This window comes from Limulus polyphemus, unplaced genomic scaffold, assembly GCF_000517525.1.
Source record: "Limulus polyphemus unplaced genomic scaffold, Limulus_polyphemus-2.1.2 Scaffold85, whole genome shotgun sequence".
Classification (NCBI taxonomy): Eukaryota; Metazoa; Arthropoda; class Merostomata; order Xiphosura; family Limulidae; genus Limulus; species Limulus polyphemus.
Window position 1 is genome coordinate 888,598 of NW_013665695.1, and position 20,277 is coordinate 908,874.

The 20,277-nt window shown below is 32.1% G+C and overlaps 1 protein-coding gene across 1 annotated transcript in view; it reads left to right on the forward strand.

The window, feature by feature from the left end:
* LOC106468047 (Down syndrome cell adhesion molecule-like protein Dscam2) overlaps positions 1-20,277 on the forward strand; it is a 119,748-nt gene that overhangs the window by 38,866 nt on the left and 60,605 nt on the right. The window contains exons 3-7 of the mRNA XM_022397076.1: positions 5,038-5,199; positions 8,633-8,782; positions 10,422-10,542; positions 14,707-14,882; positions 15,157-15,429. Of these exons, the coding sequence (XP_022252784.1) occupies positions 5,038-5,199; positions 8,633-8,782; positions 10,422-10,542; positions 14,707-14,882; positions 15,157-15,429 (882 nt within the window). The remainder of the gene's footprint in view (positions 1-5,037; positions 5,200-8,632; positions 8,783-10,421; positions 10,543-14,706; positions 14,883-15,156; positions 15,430-20,277) is intronic.

Here is a 20,277-nt window from a genome sequence, read left to right on the forward strand (position 1 = left end):
ATCTGTTTTTGTCATCTTACGCCTTTTAATGAAGATGGGAACATTGACAGGGATATAATATAATAGCCAATGCTCGGCGAGAGGTTTTCGTTTATAAATTTTTGTTGTTGTTCTCAACTTGATTTTATTTTATTACTTCGTCTCCGTAGTTACTATTTGCAAATAGTCAATAATATTGTAGGTCCATTTTATTGTTTTTCTTTCTATGCGCCCTTATAACACATTTTTATATCATCATTTAATTTCTATTGTTCATATATTGTTGTATAGAATATATTTCAAAGTGATTCATCAGGTGGAAAACGAATAGATAAACCGATATCTAGTGTACCTAAATTCATCTAGAAATTTTCATAAACGTGACTCGAAAAACGGGGCTAACTCGGTAACCCGTGGTCCGATTTTAATGAAACTTGTTTTATTCTGTTTCTATTCTCATTTCATTACAAATATGGCGATATTGTGCGCCGTTTTGGCCGTATTTAATTACAGACAAGCAAACAAACAAACAATCTCAGAGTTTTAGTAGTATATAGATATGCAGTTTATTTTTCTGGATTAAAATAAAATAATTGAAAAGTTATTGTATCGGAGGTTAGTGAAATTGTCCAAAATGTCATATATATGATGAAGAAACCTGATTGTGCTTAGGTGGAACCTTTTCTAAATTAAGACTGATTTATACATTTTCTTTAAAGCTATGAAAACCCCGCAAACAACTCAATAAAACATAAAAATGGACGGATTCAATATTTATTACATAATGATAAAAATCTACATTTTGTTTTACTTTCTGAAATAGAACATTACGCTAAGCATTAATGTTAATTTATACTATCTTATGGAAGCCCTAATCTTAAAAAAACATGAAAGTATAATTCGGTTTCTATATTTCCATTACGAAATATATACATTACATTAATTTTTATCATATAATCATTGAAAAAATATATGTTCTTCTATTGATTTGTACGAAATTTTAATTTGAAATTGGATTATGAAAGCACGAAAAACGGTCAATTTGGGCAAGTGCTCAATAGCTCAGAAGAATTTCTGAAGGCTTATAACGCTAAAAACCAGTTTTTGATACCCGTGGTGGGCACAGCACAGCTAACCCATTTTGTGCTTAACAGCGACATCTAGTAATGTTACAAAGCCCCCTCATCTGTTGAATATTATGCAAATTTTAAATTTCAAACAAGTTTCTAATAATTTAAGATTAGAAATGACAGTTAAAGCAAAATTATATTTTCTCTTACATATCATGTAGTTAAAAGTGTACCTCCAGGCTATAAGAACACCAAAAACTTTGTGTAAGCAACAACTACATCTAATAACCTTCCAACTTTCATAGAATTTAATGATACCCTAGTCTTTTGATGTGTGTTAAGTGTTTTAAAGACACAACAGTTGGTTAAGTAACTAATTACTATTGCGAGAAGTTACTAAAACGTGATGAGAAAATAAACGGCTTGTATAATTAGTATTATACAAATACGGAATTACAAACCAGTCTGCAGAAAGTTTCGTGCTAGTACTTTTGTTATATACATATATATATATTTGTAGATTAATTTTGTGTAAATAAATTTTTACCACATTATTCAATATTTTTCGAAGGACTACTAACTACCAAAACACTTTTCAGAGAGTCAAACGCCCTCTGTAACAGAACTTATTCCATTTCCTTCATAAGGGTAAAAGAAATATAGACATAAAACCAAGTCCTGGCAAAGCTTGTCATGCCTATCTCTGTCCTGTTTCGAAACAACGAAGCAAACGTCGAGATATAACAAAGTCCTAACAAACCTTGTCACGCCTAACTGCTCTGTTGCAAAACAATAAAACAAATATCGAAATACAACCAATTCATAAAAACTTTATCACGCCTCTTTGCTCTATTTCAAAATAATGAAATGAACAGCGAGTCGAAGTCTAGTCCTAACAGACCTGAAATAATTAAATCTATTGGAAAAATATACGAAATCTATCCCAGTAAAATATGAATTTGATGAATAGTTCATAATACGAAGCAATCGTCATACATTCAGGAATACAAAGAGGACTAAAACAATGATGAAGTAGTCTTAGTGATAAACGTAGAAAATGTATTATGAACTAATGTTACACAGCGCAGTTATGTCATATCATATGTTTAAAAGGAGACATTTCACTTAAAGATAAAACATTTCTCTTCATTTGCTTCACAACTGGATTAAAACACTGTAACTTTCCTCTTTCCTGCTCGGATCTTTTCATAGAATTAAACAATTTGAAATCTTAATTAAAATTCAGTAGGCTGTCTGCATAGAAATTTTGTCCTGAAATAAATTCTCATACGCACGCTATATCAATAAGCATATTTTCCTGCTTTTGTGTTAAATTCCTAATCTAACAAATGTATATGTTGAAATGTATTTCAAGCAGCACGGTAGGGATCGTTTTTCTTATGATAAAACTGTTTCAAAAGCTATGAAAAATTGTCCGTTTTCCAATTTTGGCAGAACTTAACTTTTTTATTATTATTTATGTATTTTTGTGTTTATGCATAGATATATATCGGGTGTATCAAAAGTCACTCCCGTTGTTCAGGCGACTACGTTTATGAAACCGATGAACACAGTATTGTAAAACTTGTCATGTATTTTCACCGCGTGAAATATAATGTACACATTGCAGTGACTTGTACAAGACTGCTTAAACATCATTTTCTACGATGGCTTTTATACCACTAGGTACCATATAGTGTGATCATGATGTCATCATAGGACAACACTGTCGTCTCAGCAGCTGAAGTGACTTTTGAAACACTCGATATTTAAACACTTACGACTTAAATAATCATTAAACTATTCAAATGAATTTCATTAGGAGAGAAGGAATACATAAATGCTGATTTTTGATGTATAATAGCAGGAAATCCTTAGTTTAAACTAAATAAATGGACTTCAGTGCCTTCCCTCTTTCTTCGTACTAGTATTAAAACTGTTTTATCAGTATAACATCTCAACAACATCAGTAGAGAAAGATTAAGCTGTAATCCTATATTATTGAATATTTCACATTTGTCACAATAATTGCCTGGGGCAGTTCAGAGTAAGAATTTCGAAACAATTTCACTACTACCAAAAACTAGCTCGTGCATAAACATCCTCCGGTAAAATAATCACCCTACTTTGATTAAACACTGCGGCCCTAGGAGACCTCACTCTAATTACCGTGGTTCTTTATCAGTTTCCCGACATGACCGTAATTATAGTTTTTAAGCACTATTATTAAAGAGAGCCCAAAATTTGCGAACAGGGAATATTTTCAACCACCTTTAATGTTGACTTTTTATTTGGGTGAACATTAGGACCAAAGGGATTCTGATTTCTGTGAACAACAACAACATCATTCACCGTCATCCACCACAACGATGGTCCTCCTATAAATAGACATACAGGTGTGAATATTATCGTTCTTTTCCGCAATCCTCATTGGGTTTCTTTCTAACTAGACGCTGTAATCATAATTGATTGGACGTTTCTCACAAGCAGGCTTCTTAAGGTTGTCCTACATGACGATAGCACTCTTTTTTTAGCAATATGTTGTGACAATAATTTTTGTTTGCAACCATCCTTGTCAAAACAATTTTTATTGACTTTAAACTGTAACCACAGGTATTCTATATGTGGTAAAAGCGAGAATATTTTACTACCTTCATTAGCATAACAGTAATTCCATTTTTGGCTACATGCTGTGAATATAGAGAATCCGGCTATGATAAACAAAAACATTAATACTAATTCTTTAGAGCATTGATTTTCATTTCCGCTCAAGCATTGAGAATATAGAAGCAGACGCTATAAGAGTAATAGTCAAATTCCACTAACTGGTCAGACAAGAGTGGTCTAAGAGCTGGTGGTGGGTGCTGTTAACTACCTGCTTTCCATATAATCTGTAATTTTAAAACTAGGGAAGGATGTGCATAGATAGGCTCTTTGTATAACCTTACGCGAAAATTTTAAAACAAATAAATCCCCTCGACAATAGTACTTTCATAACCATAAGGTGATATACTCTGATGAGCAAAACGTTCTTCATCATGCTATGACGACAACACTCTTTTGACTATCTATTACTCTGAGCATAGATATTTACCAGAATTTTCAATAATTCTTTGATTAACACTACGACTACAACCACATTACAAACTACCTCGGTAGATTACGAAATATCTCTTTTAAAATACCGTGATTAATAAAACATAATGAAAACACATTTGAAAAAGAAACGTACAAAAACGGTATAATCCAATAAGACTAAAGAGTAGTATTTATAAACATTGAACGTGCTACGAACTAAAATACACAATTCAAAAATTGTTTTTGAGGAGACTCAGTGAGTCCTTTTATTACATATTACATACATTATATATTTCATTATTACGCACACAGAGAGATGTATGTCGAGAATGAAATGATTAAAATAGTTTATGTGATATATTTCAATGGTCTACCAGAGCTACGAAGTTCAAGAAATGATTAAAATAACTCATGTTATATATTTGAATGATCTGTTAGAGCTACAGTATTCAAAAAATTAGTAGAATAAGATATTTTATATATTTCAATAGTACACCAAAACTAAGTAGTTCAAGAAATGATTAGGTTAACGTATGTTTATACTTCAGAAATATATTAGAACTAGGTGTTCAAGAAATAATTAGGATATGGTATGTTGTACCTTTCATTGGTCCACCAGAACTATGTAGTTCAAGAAATGATTAGGTTAACGTATGTTTTATACTTCAGAAATATATTAGAACTAGGTGTTCAAGAAATAATTAGGATATGGTATGTTGTACCTTTCATTGGTCCACCAGAACTATGTAGTTCAAGAAATGGTTAGGATGACTTGTGTTAAACATTTCAATGGTCCATCAGAGCTACGAGGGTCAAAAAAAGATTGAGATAACGTGTTATATATTTCATTGGTCCATCAGAGCTACGTAGTTCAAAAAATGATTAGGATAACTTATGTTATGTATTTCAGTGATCCATCAGAACTACGAGGTACAAGTCTACAATGAGTTTGTTACAAGAGGGAACACTGCGATTCTCAGGTGTTATATCCCCATCTTCATAAGGGATTACGTCACTGTGACGACATGGGAAAGGGATGACGGGATTACTATAGTGTCAAATGTAGCAAACGGTAAGTTCTAGGATAGTAGATCTGTTCGCAAGCTGTTTAAAAAATTACAGAATATAATATAATATAAATTTCTTAACTAGATAGACATAATTTCTAATGCCCCTGTTTGCGTATAACAAATCACCATTGTTATATTTTCAATAACTATTTGTGGCAACACCAGGTCAACCCAAGAGCTCAGCAACAAAAACAATATGAATAACATAAAGATAGTAACTGCAATAAGGTGAGTGGTAAGATATTTCGAGGTTATAGAGGAATATGCAGACTCGGGAAGGTAGAGATACACAGTCTCTCAGGTTTAACCCGTTTTCGCATCAAAACAGCGACACATAAAATTTAAAAGTTAAGGGGAAGTTTCAATAATTATGCTCACAACTTTCTATTTTTTCACAAGGTGTGACTGCTCAAACTTAAAATATACATTCCGAATGGAATAACTGGAGCTGACCAACAAATACAGATATCGTAATCGAAAATGAACACGTATATTTTTGTTTAACTGGCCGTGATTTGTTGAGGTTTCGGCTGTAATATAGTAACCCGAAGAGGTACTGCTAAGCAGTTATATGAATTCCCACGTGAAATGTTGAATATTATCGAATCAGACTGACAAAAAGAAAAAACCCACTCTGCACTTTGAGGCCGTGGATGTAGTATAACTATTTGATAAGATAAAAAAGCTCAATAATTGGTGTTATGCACAGATAGCCCTTATGTAACTCTGCGCGTAATTCTAAAATTTAAAGAGTATTTGCTAAAAAACACTAGGAAATGCAAAAGAGTCGCTTTCTGAATATAGTTTCATACAATTGATTATTGTAATATTATTCGTCTATTCAGTGATGCCCCCCCCCCAGTGGCACAGTGGTATGTCTGCGGACTTACAACGCTAGAAACCGGGTTTCGATACCCGTGGTGGGCAGGGTACAGATAGTCCTCGTGTAGCTTTGTGCATAATTAAAAAAAAACTATTCATTGATGAACTGATGGTGTGTTATTTACATTATATACGTGTAACTTACACATACCTCTAAATCTTAGGAATTTAATTTGAATATTACGTTTAGTGGCAAAATTATAGGATTAACTATGTTAATCCCAGTAGGTTTAAAGACAGTGTAATATAAATTGTATAATTTCATCCACTTAGTTGTTACAAACCTGCTTGTTGAAGCTCCTGAAACGACAGACAGTTACATCACATGTTCATTTATTTGTTCATGTACTCATTTTGAAATCCGAGCGATATATACATCAGTTTTTACGAGTAAATTAATAAACCTACATTTCGCGCGAGCGTCTTAAACTAGCAATAAAGTTTTCTTTGTCGGTAAGTAAAGAAATCTTTAAAATTGGAACTTGATATTTTGTAACTCATAAAGATCGATAGCGAATACAGTGCCATCTAGCTAAATATATTAGTGATATGCCCCTGTTTGGTTTTCTCTGTTTACTCAAGTTCATTTGGAATCGAATAGGACGGAATTTTGCTATTTAAGTACACAGACGTTAAGAAGATAAAGTGCAATTATACCTAGACTGCTGCATAATCTTTCCATCTGAATAGCCTACATGCGGGATGTTAAAAGGATTTAGAAACTTGGCTTATATTGTTTTCTGTTAGCTTTTCTAACCATGAAAAATTCATTGATGTAAAGTCCATCAGAGAAGAGCTCTTGTACGTCTTGCTGATTGTGTACACAGCAAACCACAGAATCTACAAGATAGTTTACACTAGGGAAATGCTAACAAAGCTTCCTTCCATAAGCAAAATGCTATTAATATCATACAAGAATTTAGTCTAAGCGAAGAAAAGCATAGAGATATGGATATATAACTGTGGATGTGACTAAGCATACAGATACATTTATTCACAGAAACTGTGCATGGATACTACGTCAAATATATAATGTTTGGATCTATAACATAGTGGAGATATAGTTGGTTGGACTAACAGACAAACAGATAGATAAAAATTGTGCCAGTAATAGAAATAATCAAACATTTCTGTTGGAAATGTATTTCGTGCTTATATGTTATTATTTAATATGGCATTAATTATCTGTCCGAAACAGCTAATACGAACTTAATTATCTCCAGAGCTTAAAGCGACTGCTTCTGAATGAACTTGCAGATCACGTGACTTCATTTACTAGGACTAAGCCTTGTGTCGGACAATCATCAGTACTTAGGAACTTAGCTATGACAACTACAAAATTATGAAATGCAAGGACTTCTGATAAGACCTGAGCACATGTACAAATTAATCTGGATTAATGTAACTACGTCTGGGATTTTACCAGGAGACGTTCAAGTTACAGTCGCTGTTCAATGCTTTTAAAAGCTACTAATTGAAACTAATGGGCCTGAAAATTAATATAAAAATCAAGTTAACTGCAGATAATTTTTCCCCATTCCTCTTAATTTGTTCATTACAGCTCGAAACATTTCAGATTCATATATTTTTACCCATATTTCGACAAATTAAAAGGAATTTGAGAGATAAACAACATCTACAGTTAACCTGATTTTTATAGCAATTTTAGGCTTATTGGTTTCCAAAAAAAAAAATATATATATATTTATAAATGACGTTTCATAGTTTTTTGTTCAGCCTAACTAATGAGTTCAATGTTTTTGTAATTCTGGTTTTCATAGAATACAAGATTTAATATTAGCAAGTAGATGTTTAAAAATCTAGCTGTATTGTATTCAGATTGTACATTTGAATTAATACAAAGGTAACCATTATTTGTTGGTACATTTTACTATATAAGCTGTATTTTATCTGCATCTTGTGTTAGTGTTTTCAATGGGTTGGGTTTTGTTGCATAACGACTTAGGGCTGCAAAATAAGGCTTTTACCGGGGTAACCTTTATTCACACTTAATAAACCAACTTGAAGTTCAGTGAAAGCACCCTATATTTAAGAATTATGCAGATTAACATTAAAACATTGGTCAAGTGTTTCATAATAAACATTCTTAGTAAATTCATCGCAAAATGAAATATTAAGAACAATAAAACTTAAAGAGGAAAGACTTATTTATTTCTAGTTTGTAATTTACATCCTAGCAATTCAAACTATCCTTCAACAACGATATCCAGTGTTATTGTACATTGTTTATAGACTTGAGATGTCGTTGCTCATTTGGTCGAGAAAATTATGTTCTACTGGAACTATTTTTGAAATATTATTAGCAATACTATATTATGATAATTTAAAAGGTTAAGCTCACGTGGAGCTTATATTTAAGTTTAATAATTTACTGTATAAAAATATTATTCCTTCAATTTTTAGTGACTACCCAATAATTCTAAATTAAAAGGTAGAATGCACCGAATTTCTTTATGTAAATGACTGAATAGATTTGCCATAAGAATATTAAAATTCATTTGAATTGTTTCAATATATTTCAATCTAACACAGGAGGCCGGTTTAGCGTTCTCTCGCACGGAGAGCTTCACATCCGAAATACCACAGATAAAGATGGTTTCAAAGGATACTACTGCCGCACTACTCATACTCTCAATGGAGAATCTCACCTAAGTCAAAATTCAGGAAAACTCATAATTACAGGTGAACGTACAATAAAAGTTTTCAAGGTCTATATACATTAACTAATGTCGCCGTGAGCTACAATTATTGTATCATAATATAGGGGGACTAAAATTATTTTCTGTCTCATTGTGGTTTTGTTTTAAATACACATCATTTTTTGATATAATGTCTAAAAACTTATGAAAGATTATTCTGTATTCAGTTCTTGTGATATAAACAAATAAGTTGTTTACACGTTTCGCAAGAATAAATAAAAAACAATACAAATACAAAATCGATAGAGAAGTTATGGTTTTCGTTTCGCTATTGTATCTTTTTGGTACTTTTGTATCTTGTATTGTATTGTATCTTTTTGTGAGCTCAAGTCTTGGTACATTTTTTTTTTCATAGGAAGTAACGTTCGCATCCTTTCAAATAAAAATTTACAAATAACGTCAAATGTAACTATTTTGTTTGTGTATATGATTTTATTACTAACATCCTAATAAAAATATGGTATTCAGATAATGTTCTATGTTAAATTATTTTATACAAAAATGTTTCCCATGAATATAGCTTGGCATTGATAAAGTGGGTGTTTTTTGTTTGTTTTTTTTTTTGCTTAGTGTAATTCTTTAGAACTGACGCGTTTATAGTTTAATACCTAAGATAATACTTTTACCTACTCTCATCATTTGTTCTGAACGGTTAATTAGCCCTGTTTTGTTATGAACAGGCTTCAAACTTCCGGTATCGTAATGGATTCATTTGCGTTTTAAAATCCTTAAATTTCACCTGCTCTGATGACCATCTCTAAATGTTTCCTCTGTCCGACCTCTTAGTATTTTATGTTGTTGTTTTTTTTAGATACTGTGATTTGTTTACATTTGGATGTATATATCATTAATACGAATAATTGCTGAATAAATCAACGTCGATCTTTAAAACTCGTTATATACTGCACTTATAAAGCAAATGGGTGGGAAAGTTACATATAGATTGTAAGTCAAACCAAAAATACATATATATCTCCAACAAATTAATTTACTCGTTTTCTCTTTAACTATATATTTCTTTTCACATCCACATTTTATAGTGTGATTAAATAAAAGTATCTCCCCTAAAAACAAGTGACTTGTAAACACACAGAACTAGTAAGTAGTAAAATATGACAAGACAATAAGAGCAATATTTAAATACCCTTAGAGAGCAGCAAATGAAAATATGTAGATTTCATCTTTCTGAAACTTTTTTCGTTTCTTTAGAAATCCTAAAATGAGAATGCATTCTATTTCAGAAATGAATACAATCAAAATGTTACTGTTAGTATGTTTCTCGGTTTTCTTTGTGTGTGTGTGTGTGTGTGCAATTCAAATTCAAGCATCCAAAACTGTAAGAATAATTTAGGTGATAATGAGTAATTTTAATTTAGCAATCAGTTAAACAGTTAATCAGTCACACTGAAACTTGTCGTATTCTAATTAAGAATACTTTTACAATTCACAAAATCTTATTTACTGTCTTAATTGTCTTAAGGGATATAGTTATGGTTTTGAGTAATATTACAGAGTTAAAACATCATCAAAACAAAGCAGCGATTTTGATATATAGTATTTAATAAAAAATACACTATCATATTTTGATAACAATTTAATCATACTTGCAACGTTATCCACAGAACCACAGACCAATCAGATGCCTCGACTTTCAGAAACCAGAACAGTCTACAGTGTTCAGCAGGGAGAACCGGTGGAGCTTACATGTGCTGCTGCGCAAGCCTACCCACTTCCAACATACCAGTAAACATTTATTGGTGTTTATTTATTACAACTTATATTCTAACAGAAAACTGAATAATGTAACATTTCAGACTTTTCAGCTGCTTTAAGTTTAGACTGCTATTGAGATTACCAGTAATTTACTTGAAGTTATTTGAACATATGTATACTTATATGTGCTGAGTGTTTCTATAAATTGACTCGTTCAGTGTAATAGTAAAATGTCTTTGATATATTTGATAACCATAAGAGTAATACTATAGTCAATTATATATGTTTCTTTGTTAAGTCTTACACAGACGCGTGCAAAAGGTTAAAGGTCATGGTAATATTGAAGAAAATTTTCACAAAAAAGAACATAAAACATTGACAACTTGGATAAAAATCTAAATATCTTAAATGTTCTATTAAGTTATGAAAGTCGTGATCTTTTGTTTTTTGGGTAACTAAATCTTATTTTTGTTGTTGTACTAGGCTACAACAGCAGTCAGATTTACCGTAATTAGAAGTTAGATAAGGCTTATAACCCGTTTTGAATAGCTCAATTACATAATCTATGGTTTGTCCTTAACATACAACTGTATGTATTTGCGAAAAATGCAATTTATTACAATAGTTCACTGAGTAATAGATAGTAATTTTCCGCTTCAATAATCTACTTAACTTTAAATAATCAAGCCTTTTAGTTAGTTGTATAATTTATTGACAAGAAATTGTTTTGTCATCTTTGAAGTCTTAGAAATGTACGGAACAAAAAATATATACGTCAAGATAAACTGGAAATGTTTCATTAACGAAAACATGGATAAACTTGAGGTTCTCGAAATCATGAATATTCAGTGATGAATTCTATTACTTCCCTTTGTCTTATAGTTACATATTGTTTGCATGTTCGATTGAGGCAACTTGAATCTACATGGGTAAGAAAATAGTTCTTGATACGTTCACAAATTGGCAAATTCCGATCAAAACGCATGATTGTGGTTTAGGTCAATGCGGCAGACTGTGAATTGAATGCGTCGGTGAACACCAAGAGATAATTTATATCGGAATAGTAATAATAGGCTCGAGTAGCCCTTCTTCTTTGTTACTAGTTGAACGCAACAAAACGCGTTTACGATCTGCGTTAATATAAAAATCTCGAGTCAATGGTCTCTTCTATGTGAACGCACACACGCATATATATATTGACGTTCTTTATTATAACTCAGTTCTCTGCTAAAAGCCAATACTCAGTGGGATTTTTATTACATACCAAAGGCAGTATTATGAATGAACCATAAAGTTCATAATGACAGGAAAAAATAAATTGAAGCTTAAAAACGTCGAGTTTGGCTCGGTATCTTCTTTTTATCTCCTTGCGCTTGGCGGTTGTTTCCATGAGGGCTGGAATTGATGACAGCCGTCACTCTGTCAGAAAGTGTACATGTATTTTACTCTAAGCCAATAAAATAACACCATCGATAACGTTTACACTACACTAATATAAACAGAACAGTTTATTTGTAATGATTTATCAAATACTTCTAATTAAATTACAGAATTTAAATATAAATCCAATTTCCAAGTGATTGTCTTTATTGATCATTCTTGTACCTTTTAAATATGGGTTAACAGTCTTGTTGATTGCAGATTAATCTTTAAAACTTCAAACTTTCTTCTACAAGATTTGTTTGTTTGTTTGTTCTGAATTTCGCGCAAAGCTACACGAGGGCTATCTGCGCTTAACGTCCCTAATTTAGCAATGTAAGACTAGAGAAAAGGCAGCTAGTCATCACCACCCATCGCCAACTCTTGGGCTACTCTTTTACCAACGAATAGTGGGATTGACCGTCACATTATAACGCTCCCACGGCTGAAAGGGCAAGTATGCTTGGTGTGACAGGGATTCGAACCCGTGACCCACAGATTGAGAGTTAAGCGCCCTAATCACCTGGCCTAGACCTACATATATATAGTGATACGTATGTGTGTGTCTATGTATACACATTTAGATATAAAGTATTGCTTTAAATTCCTGTGAATGTATAAACAAACATTGAGCTTATAGTTCTAATTAACGATACCTATTAGATCCAGGTGTTAAAAACGTTTATAAGCTAATTGTGTTTGTTTTTTATTTCATGAAATCGGCAAAACATATATGATCTGTTTATTACTATGATGCTGTTGTCTTGGCGTTCAAGGCATTTAAATTATGCGATTAGGAAAACACTCGAAATAGAGGCAAATCACAAAAGAACAGTCAGATTCAGATAACAGGTTGGACGAGGAGGTGAGTAACATATTGAACAGTAGATGGTGAGTAAAGTATAGATCTGTCGCTGAGTATTGAATAAATCAGACTGTATAGGAGAGTTATATGGACAAGCTCACCAATGAATAGATAGATAAACTGATTATTATACACGGATGGATAGATGAGTTAAAAAATGGGGTTAGATGAACAGATTTGTCAGCAAATGTTTATGGGTAAGTTAAAGGGTGGAGAGACTGACCGATTTATCTGAGAATAATTGAAAAGATAGAGAAGTTTCAGAATGATGATGAGGTACGGTGAGTATATTCTTCTGTTTGAAAAATGATCATATGTATTTTTAGAACATTAGCTGGTTCAGTTACTTTCATAAGTGAAGTCTATAGAAAATATGTTCTCGCTCAATCTAATATAACACAATAAAACACTCACAAGTATTTTTACATGAAAACTTGCAACCTTACATTAGGCAACGAAATCCATTTCATTGTTAACTGAAGGTTTCAGTATCGTTCAACACATGGTCAGGTGGTCAGGGCGCTCGACTCGCAATCTGAGAGTCGCGGGTTCGACTACCCGTCCCACCAAACATGCTCGCCATTTCAGCCGTGTGGGCGTTATAATGTGACGGCCAATCCCACTATTCGTTGGTTAAAAAGTAGCTCAAAAGTTGGCGGTGGGTGGTGATGACTAGCTGCCTTCCTTCTAGTCTTACACTGTTAAATTAGGGACGGCTAGCTTAGGTAGCCCTAACAAACAAACAAACTTTGTTCCAAACAAAAAACAAAAATATTGATATATAGCTACTTTTGGCGGCAAAGTAAGCAGTCGAATCACGTTGAGTTATTAATTCTAAAATACATTCCAAAAGGCATCAGACTGAACGTAAGCAAGTATTCGGGAAATATTAGGTAGATAAAACTTAAAACATGACCAACTACTCCCCCATAAAACTTGCAGTTTTCGAATAATATATAGCTTTAAATAAAAGAGCTATCATTTAACACTGCTAAGTAATATTTCAAAAAAAAAAGTCGACTGGATCTGACATTGGAAAACTGTTCGTATTATTTCTTATACATTTCAAAGGCAGAAATTCAAATATAGAATTGTGATATTTACAAATAGCACTGACTTCTCTTAAGAGTGACAAGATAGATAGGCATAATAAAGTAAGATTCGTCAATATATCCACTACTGAGTACTGATTAACTGAGTTCACGAGAGATATAGAGAGATTGGACACAAATGTACTTATCACAACACACTTAGGTTTGAACTTAGGTTTGAGGTCATTCTAACTTAGCCAGATAAAGTTTGAACTTAGATATGAGGTAAGTCTAACTTAGCCAGATAAAGTCATAAGCAAGACTGAATATGTAAAGCTCACGTTCCAGTGTGAATAAATCTCTCGTTACTTATTTAAATCGTTAACATCACACGTACCCAGAGCGACTAGCGTTAACCACGTGATTGGTCATTTCCAATGAAACGTAAGAGACGTTATTACTTTAAGAAAATACAACCTTCTAGCTTCACATATTACAGGTGAGCTTGCAAATATCTTTAACACCGGAATTAAAAAGGTGCTACTCTAGATAAATTACACATTAGAATAGGTAATTAGAGCAATAATAACTTAAGGACCTTCTTGACAACATGTTATGTGGAAACTGCACAAACTTGCCAAATTTCAAAAATTCCTATTTTGATACAAGGAGGTATTATGCCACAGAATTATGCAATTCATTTATAGTGTCATGAATTCTTTAAATTTATTTTAATTGTTAAAATACAACATCCAATCATTCCTGACTGGAACATTTATAGTTTATAAGGTATACATTTTGATTTATTTTTCGTGTGTTTAGTAAAATTTTGTGGAAGTGTGATGTAGTGATAGTGGGTATATGTTATTTTTCAAACAGCTGGTACAAGAAAGATGGCGCCAATATTATTCCAGTGTTATTGAATGGAAATATAATACAAGTAGGTGGCTCCCTCTATATTCGAAAGACCAGTGTTCGTGATGGTGGAACATATGTCTGTCTCGTAAAGAATAACGTTGGACAAAAAAGAATGGAAACACATTTAACAGTCACAGGTAACCCTCTTTCAATGGGAACTAATAAAAGTAAGATTATTTTGAATCTACTTTTGAGTGAACTTTACTGTGTGTAATAAATTAATAGAAACTAAGAACGTTTTAATCTAGCGCTAGTGCGAGAACACATGATGAAGTTTATACAGATACGTATAGTACATATTCTTTACTCAAGAAAAAGATCTGCTCACCTCAATTCTCAAAACATAAAGTTTAAAGTGCTTTTTTTTACTTCATGATAACGTTATTTAGGATTCTTTTCGTTTTATGATAGTTCCTTTAAGAGCAAAACTCACTCCAGAAAGACTCTTGGTTAACGCTGGAAGGTCTGCTACTGTCACGTGTAACGTGTCAGGATTTCCTATAAACACAGTCAAATGGGTTAAGGATCAGCGCCCTCTAACACCTGATGGAATGAAATTTCGTCTTCTAACGCGTGACTCGCTTCACGTGTCGTCCGTTGGACGTGAGGATAAAGGCATTTACCAATGTTACGTTAGCAATAAGGATGATTCTGCTCAAGCAGCTCTAGAACTGGTTTTAGAAGGTAAGTTTTTTTTTTTCACTTTCAAATACAATGTTACTTTACAATGGTCTAGCATCATGAACTAAAAGCTTATTAAAATTGTTAAGAATGGGGAATTTTTGTATAAAATATTAGTTATATCGAAGAAGAAAAACGGCATTTACTGTTTTTGAGTACTTGTACTTCAAAAAACCGAATGATAATAAAAAAAAACAAAGGCCCCAAACCTCTTTTTTAGCTCCATGGTTTTTGATCGTCTGACTTTTGATTCTGAGTAAAAGACTAATCACCAAGTAAGCAGACATACATGTCCTTCTATCTGCAGTGAGAAGTGGCCGGTGCTTCCGGATATTCAAGAAAGTAATAGTCGAAACGTTCTTTTAATGGGTGTAGAGGTCGTTGATAAGAAGCCTTCTAATGGAGAAAGAAAAGCTTTCGTGCTTACGGATATATTATTTTTTGTCCAAACAAAATGTGCGTCGTACTTTAAAAAAATTAATGTTACAGTGAGTTTCAAAATGTGGCTCTAAATATTCTTAAATACTCTTGAAGAAGTTTATATATATATATATAAACTAAATATTCTTAACCACCTCATATATATATATATACAAGATTAGTAAAAATTTTTCACTTAAAAAGGGGGAATAGGGATCGTCAGGAAAGTACAGAAATAACTTAAATCAAAATGCAAAGATTATATTTTCAAGCCTACAACTAGGAGTCTAAAAAAGTAAACAAACAGCCTAATAATCTTTGCATTTTGATTCAACTTGTTTCTGTACTTGTTTGTTTTTTATGTCCAGGTATGGAGAACAAATTTTAAGCTACATACGTACATATGCGTCCAGTTGAATGTTAAATGTTTTTTAACTGCTGCATTGGCTTTTTTCCACTCAACCACCACACTGAAATTATTCAAAATAAATAACAAATGTATTAGGTCGTCAAAAATTAATGTCGCGTTCTGGAACACTTTCATTACCCCCTCCCCCCAAAAAACATACATAACGTATGATAGTTAAACGAACCGCCTAAACGTGTAGCCTATATAACGTGTAAAGTTTAGTATTCGTCATGTAATGCTGTTTGAATACAAGAAGGGAAACAACGCCTTTGTAGCCACAAAGAATATCAAAGAAGTTTATGGAAATGTTTTGAACGTTCGTAAGTGTCAACGATGGTTCAGCAAATTTCGTTCAGGTGACTTTAGCCTTAAAAACTGTGATAGCAGGGTCCGACATGTTGGAATTGATATTGATGTTCTCAAGACGCTTGTTGAGTCTAACCCAAGGCAACACACTCGTGAAATGGACCTGAAATTGCATGCCTTTCATGAACAATACGTAAACATCTAAGGAATATGGGAAAAATCCATAAAGAAGGTGTTTGGGTGCCTTACGAACTCTCTGATGATCATCGTTTCCATCGTTTCTTCTGGCGAGTAACGCGGTTGGAACATTTTTGGACAAAATTGTCACCGGTGATAAAAAATGGATTCTCTATGCGAATATTAAAAGCCAAAAATAATGCCTCATTCCTAGATGAAAACCACTTCCGCCCCCTAAACCTGGACTCCGTCCGCAGAAAATGATGCTTTGCGTTTGTTGGGACATCAATGGAATAATTCATTTCGAACTTCTCAATCCACAGCGAACTGTCAATGCAGAGATCTATAGTCAGAAACTGGAATGTTTAAATCAAGCCCTTCATCAAAAACGTCCTTCACTCGTCAGTCGGAAAGGTATTCTTCTTCTCCTCAACAATGCACGTCCACATGTGGCACGTTTGATGCAACACAAAATTATGGAGTTAGGTTGGGAAGTTCTCCAACACTCACCATATTTTCCAGATATGGCACCATCAGAGTATCATCTTTTTCGTTTGCTGCAACACCATCTTAATGGGAAAACGTATGCAAATGTGTAAGGTGTTAAAGAGGACATCAACATGTTTTTTGCTTGAAAGCAAAGTGATTTCTTTAATCAGGGCATTAAAACCTGATTGCAGGACGGAATAGCATCATCGATAAGAATGTAGACTATTTCATTTAATAAATGTTTTGTTTTGATAGATAAGTTGTTCGGTTTTTTTCATCTAAAAACAGCGATATTAATTTCTTGACGACCTAATACATAAAACAGAAGAACAATATTTACTACGACAATGAGGAACATGAACATTGAACATATTATTTATATGCAGAATTACTATAAGCGTAATTAGCATGTTTTAGCATCCATAATTTGTATACTAATAATTAGAGAGGTACAATATTTGATACGTGACCTAATGAGACGATGGGAAATACGACTTCAATACCAAAAATAATCATCACGAGAGGGCACTAGCCACACATTTTGTACAACCATTATATTAACTAAGTTGCTTGCAGTCGAGATAAAGCTTGTTCTGATTGGAAGCTAATATTAAATTGATTCATAGCTCAACGAGACTGTCCGAACTTAGCAGTTGCTGAGTTTTGTTCATATTTGAGTACAGTACTTATTCCTCAATTTGTTTTGAATATTTAACCACGTTACATTTTTTGAATTACTTTCTTAAGTAAATTAAGACGACTTTTCACCTTATTTCCATTAAAACTTTAGAATATTACAGTATAAGCTGAACTCCAATATCTTCTATATTTAGGTTATAAAATACGTCAAATTGCAGCTAATAAGTTGATTGCTAACAAACCAAGCGAATAGAAATATAAGAATAGAAAATATTAACTGTTTATAATGAAATTAAAAAAAAAGTTCAATTTCTAGTAAAAGACAATCATTTCATGCTCGTTTGAATCTCTGTTAGTGTTGCACGGAATGCGTACAAAATTAAATTAGACGTGTTTCTCATTCCTTTACACAAAATATTTATATATCTTACATTAAGTTATAAATCTGGTAATTTCACTTGCATAGTGTGAGGAAATTGAACACGGAGTTTAAACTTTATGCTAGCTCTATTTTATATAATTCTATAAAGCTCCAGTTATTCACAGCTTTTTATAATAACCATTTAAGGTAATTAATTATTTATTTTTATCAAATTCTTCTGTGCATTTTTTTTAATTCCACGGTGGATCAAAAATAAGTTTATGGACATACAACGCTAAAATTCGGAATTAAATTCCTCGCGTTGGACAGAGAGCAGATAACTCATTGTGTAGCTTTGTGCTGAAAAACAACAAACAAACAACAACTCTATTTTAAACACAAGCTCATCAATTTTACCAAATTCTCACGTATAGTGTTTTAGACATAGGTTTATCAATGTTACCAATCTCTTCTGCACACTCCTTTAAATACATGTTCATCATTTTTTCAAACTCCTCCATGTGGTGTTTTAAATATACGTTTATCAGTGCTATCAAACTTCTATATAATGTTGTGCAGAGAAAATCCATTCGCTTGATACCAAATGTCATAGTTTATAATAACCTATTTATAAAAATGGCTGAAAATATATTGTATCATTTTTGTTATAGAGGTCATCAAATCGTACAAAGAGGAAGTAATTTAAAGGTTTTAGCCAACGGATCACTCGTAATTCCTAAAACTAAGGAAAGCGATTCCGGAAACTACACATGTCGTGTACGGAATAAATATGGAACCGATGAAATTGGATTTGTTTTGAATGTTCAAGGTAAACAAATCATACATTCCAACTTGTACTAAAGTTTGTCAAGATAAACATTTAAAAAGATTAATATTTCATCAATGTAATCAAATAATATATTTGTTTAGTCAAAATATATAGATGATGGATAATTATTTAATAAAACTGTATAGATGATAGATCATTATTTAATAAAACTGTATAGATGATGGATCATTATTTAATAAAACTGTATAGATGATGGATCATTGTTTAATAAAACAGTATAGATAGAAAAATTAATATTTAATACAACTGTATAGATGATAGATCATTATTTAATAAAACTGTATAGATGATAGATCAATATTTAATAAAACTGTATAGATGATAGATCATTATTTAATAAAACTGTATAGATGATGGATCATTATTTAATAAAACTGTATAGATGATAGATCAATATTTAATAAAACTGTATAGATAGATAAATTAATATTCAATAAAACTGTATAGGTGATAGATCATTGCTTAATAAAACTGTATACACAGCAAAATTAATATTTAATAAAACTGTATAGATGATAGATTATTATTTAATAAGACTGTATAAATGATAGATCATTAGTTAATCAAGTTCTATACATGAATAGATTATTATTTTCCAAAGGTTTATAGAAAACTATATTGTCATTTCAGAAAGATGTATGAATAACAGATCTCTATCGATGTCATAATTGGATAAATTAATTACAATAATCTCCGTCATATTTGGAAAACTAGAATGTCTCTCAGAATAATAATTAGACCCTATAGTTATCTAATCGTGTAAACCTATCAATGTTAATATGACTGTAGGGTCTAATTATATCTAATCGTGTAAAACTATCAATGTTAATATGACTGTAGGGTCTAATTATATCTGATTGTGTAAACCTATCAATGTTAATACAACTGTAGGGTCTAATTATATCTGATCGTGTAAACCTATCAATGTTAATATAATAATTAGACCCTACAGTGTATTAACATTGATAGGTTTACATAATCAGATATAATTAGACCCTACAGTCATATTAACATTGATAGTTTTACACGATTAGATATAATTAGACCCTACAGTCATATTAACATTGATAGGTTTACACGATCAGATATAATTAGACCCTACAGTCATATTAACATTGATAGGTTTACACAATCAGATATAATTAGACCCTACAGTCATATTAACATTGATAGGTTTACACGATCAGATATAATCAGACC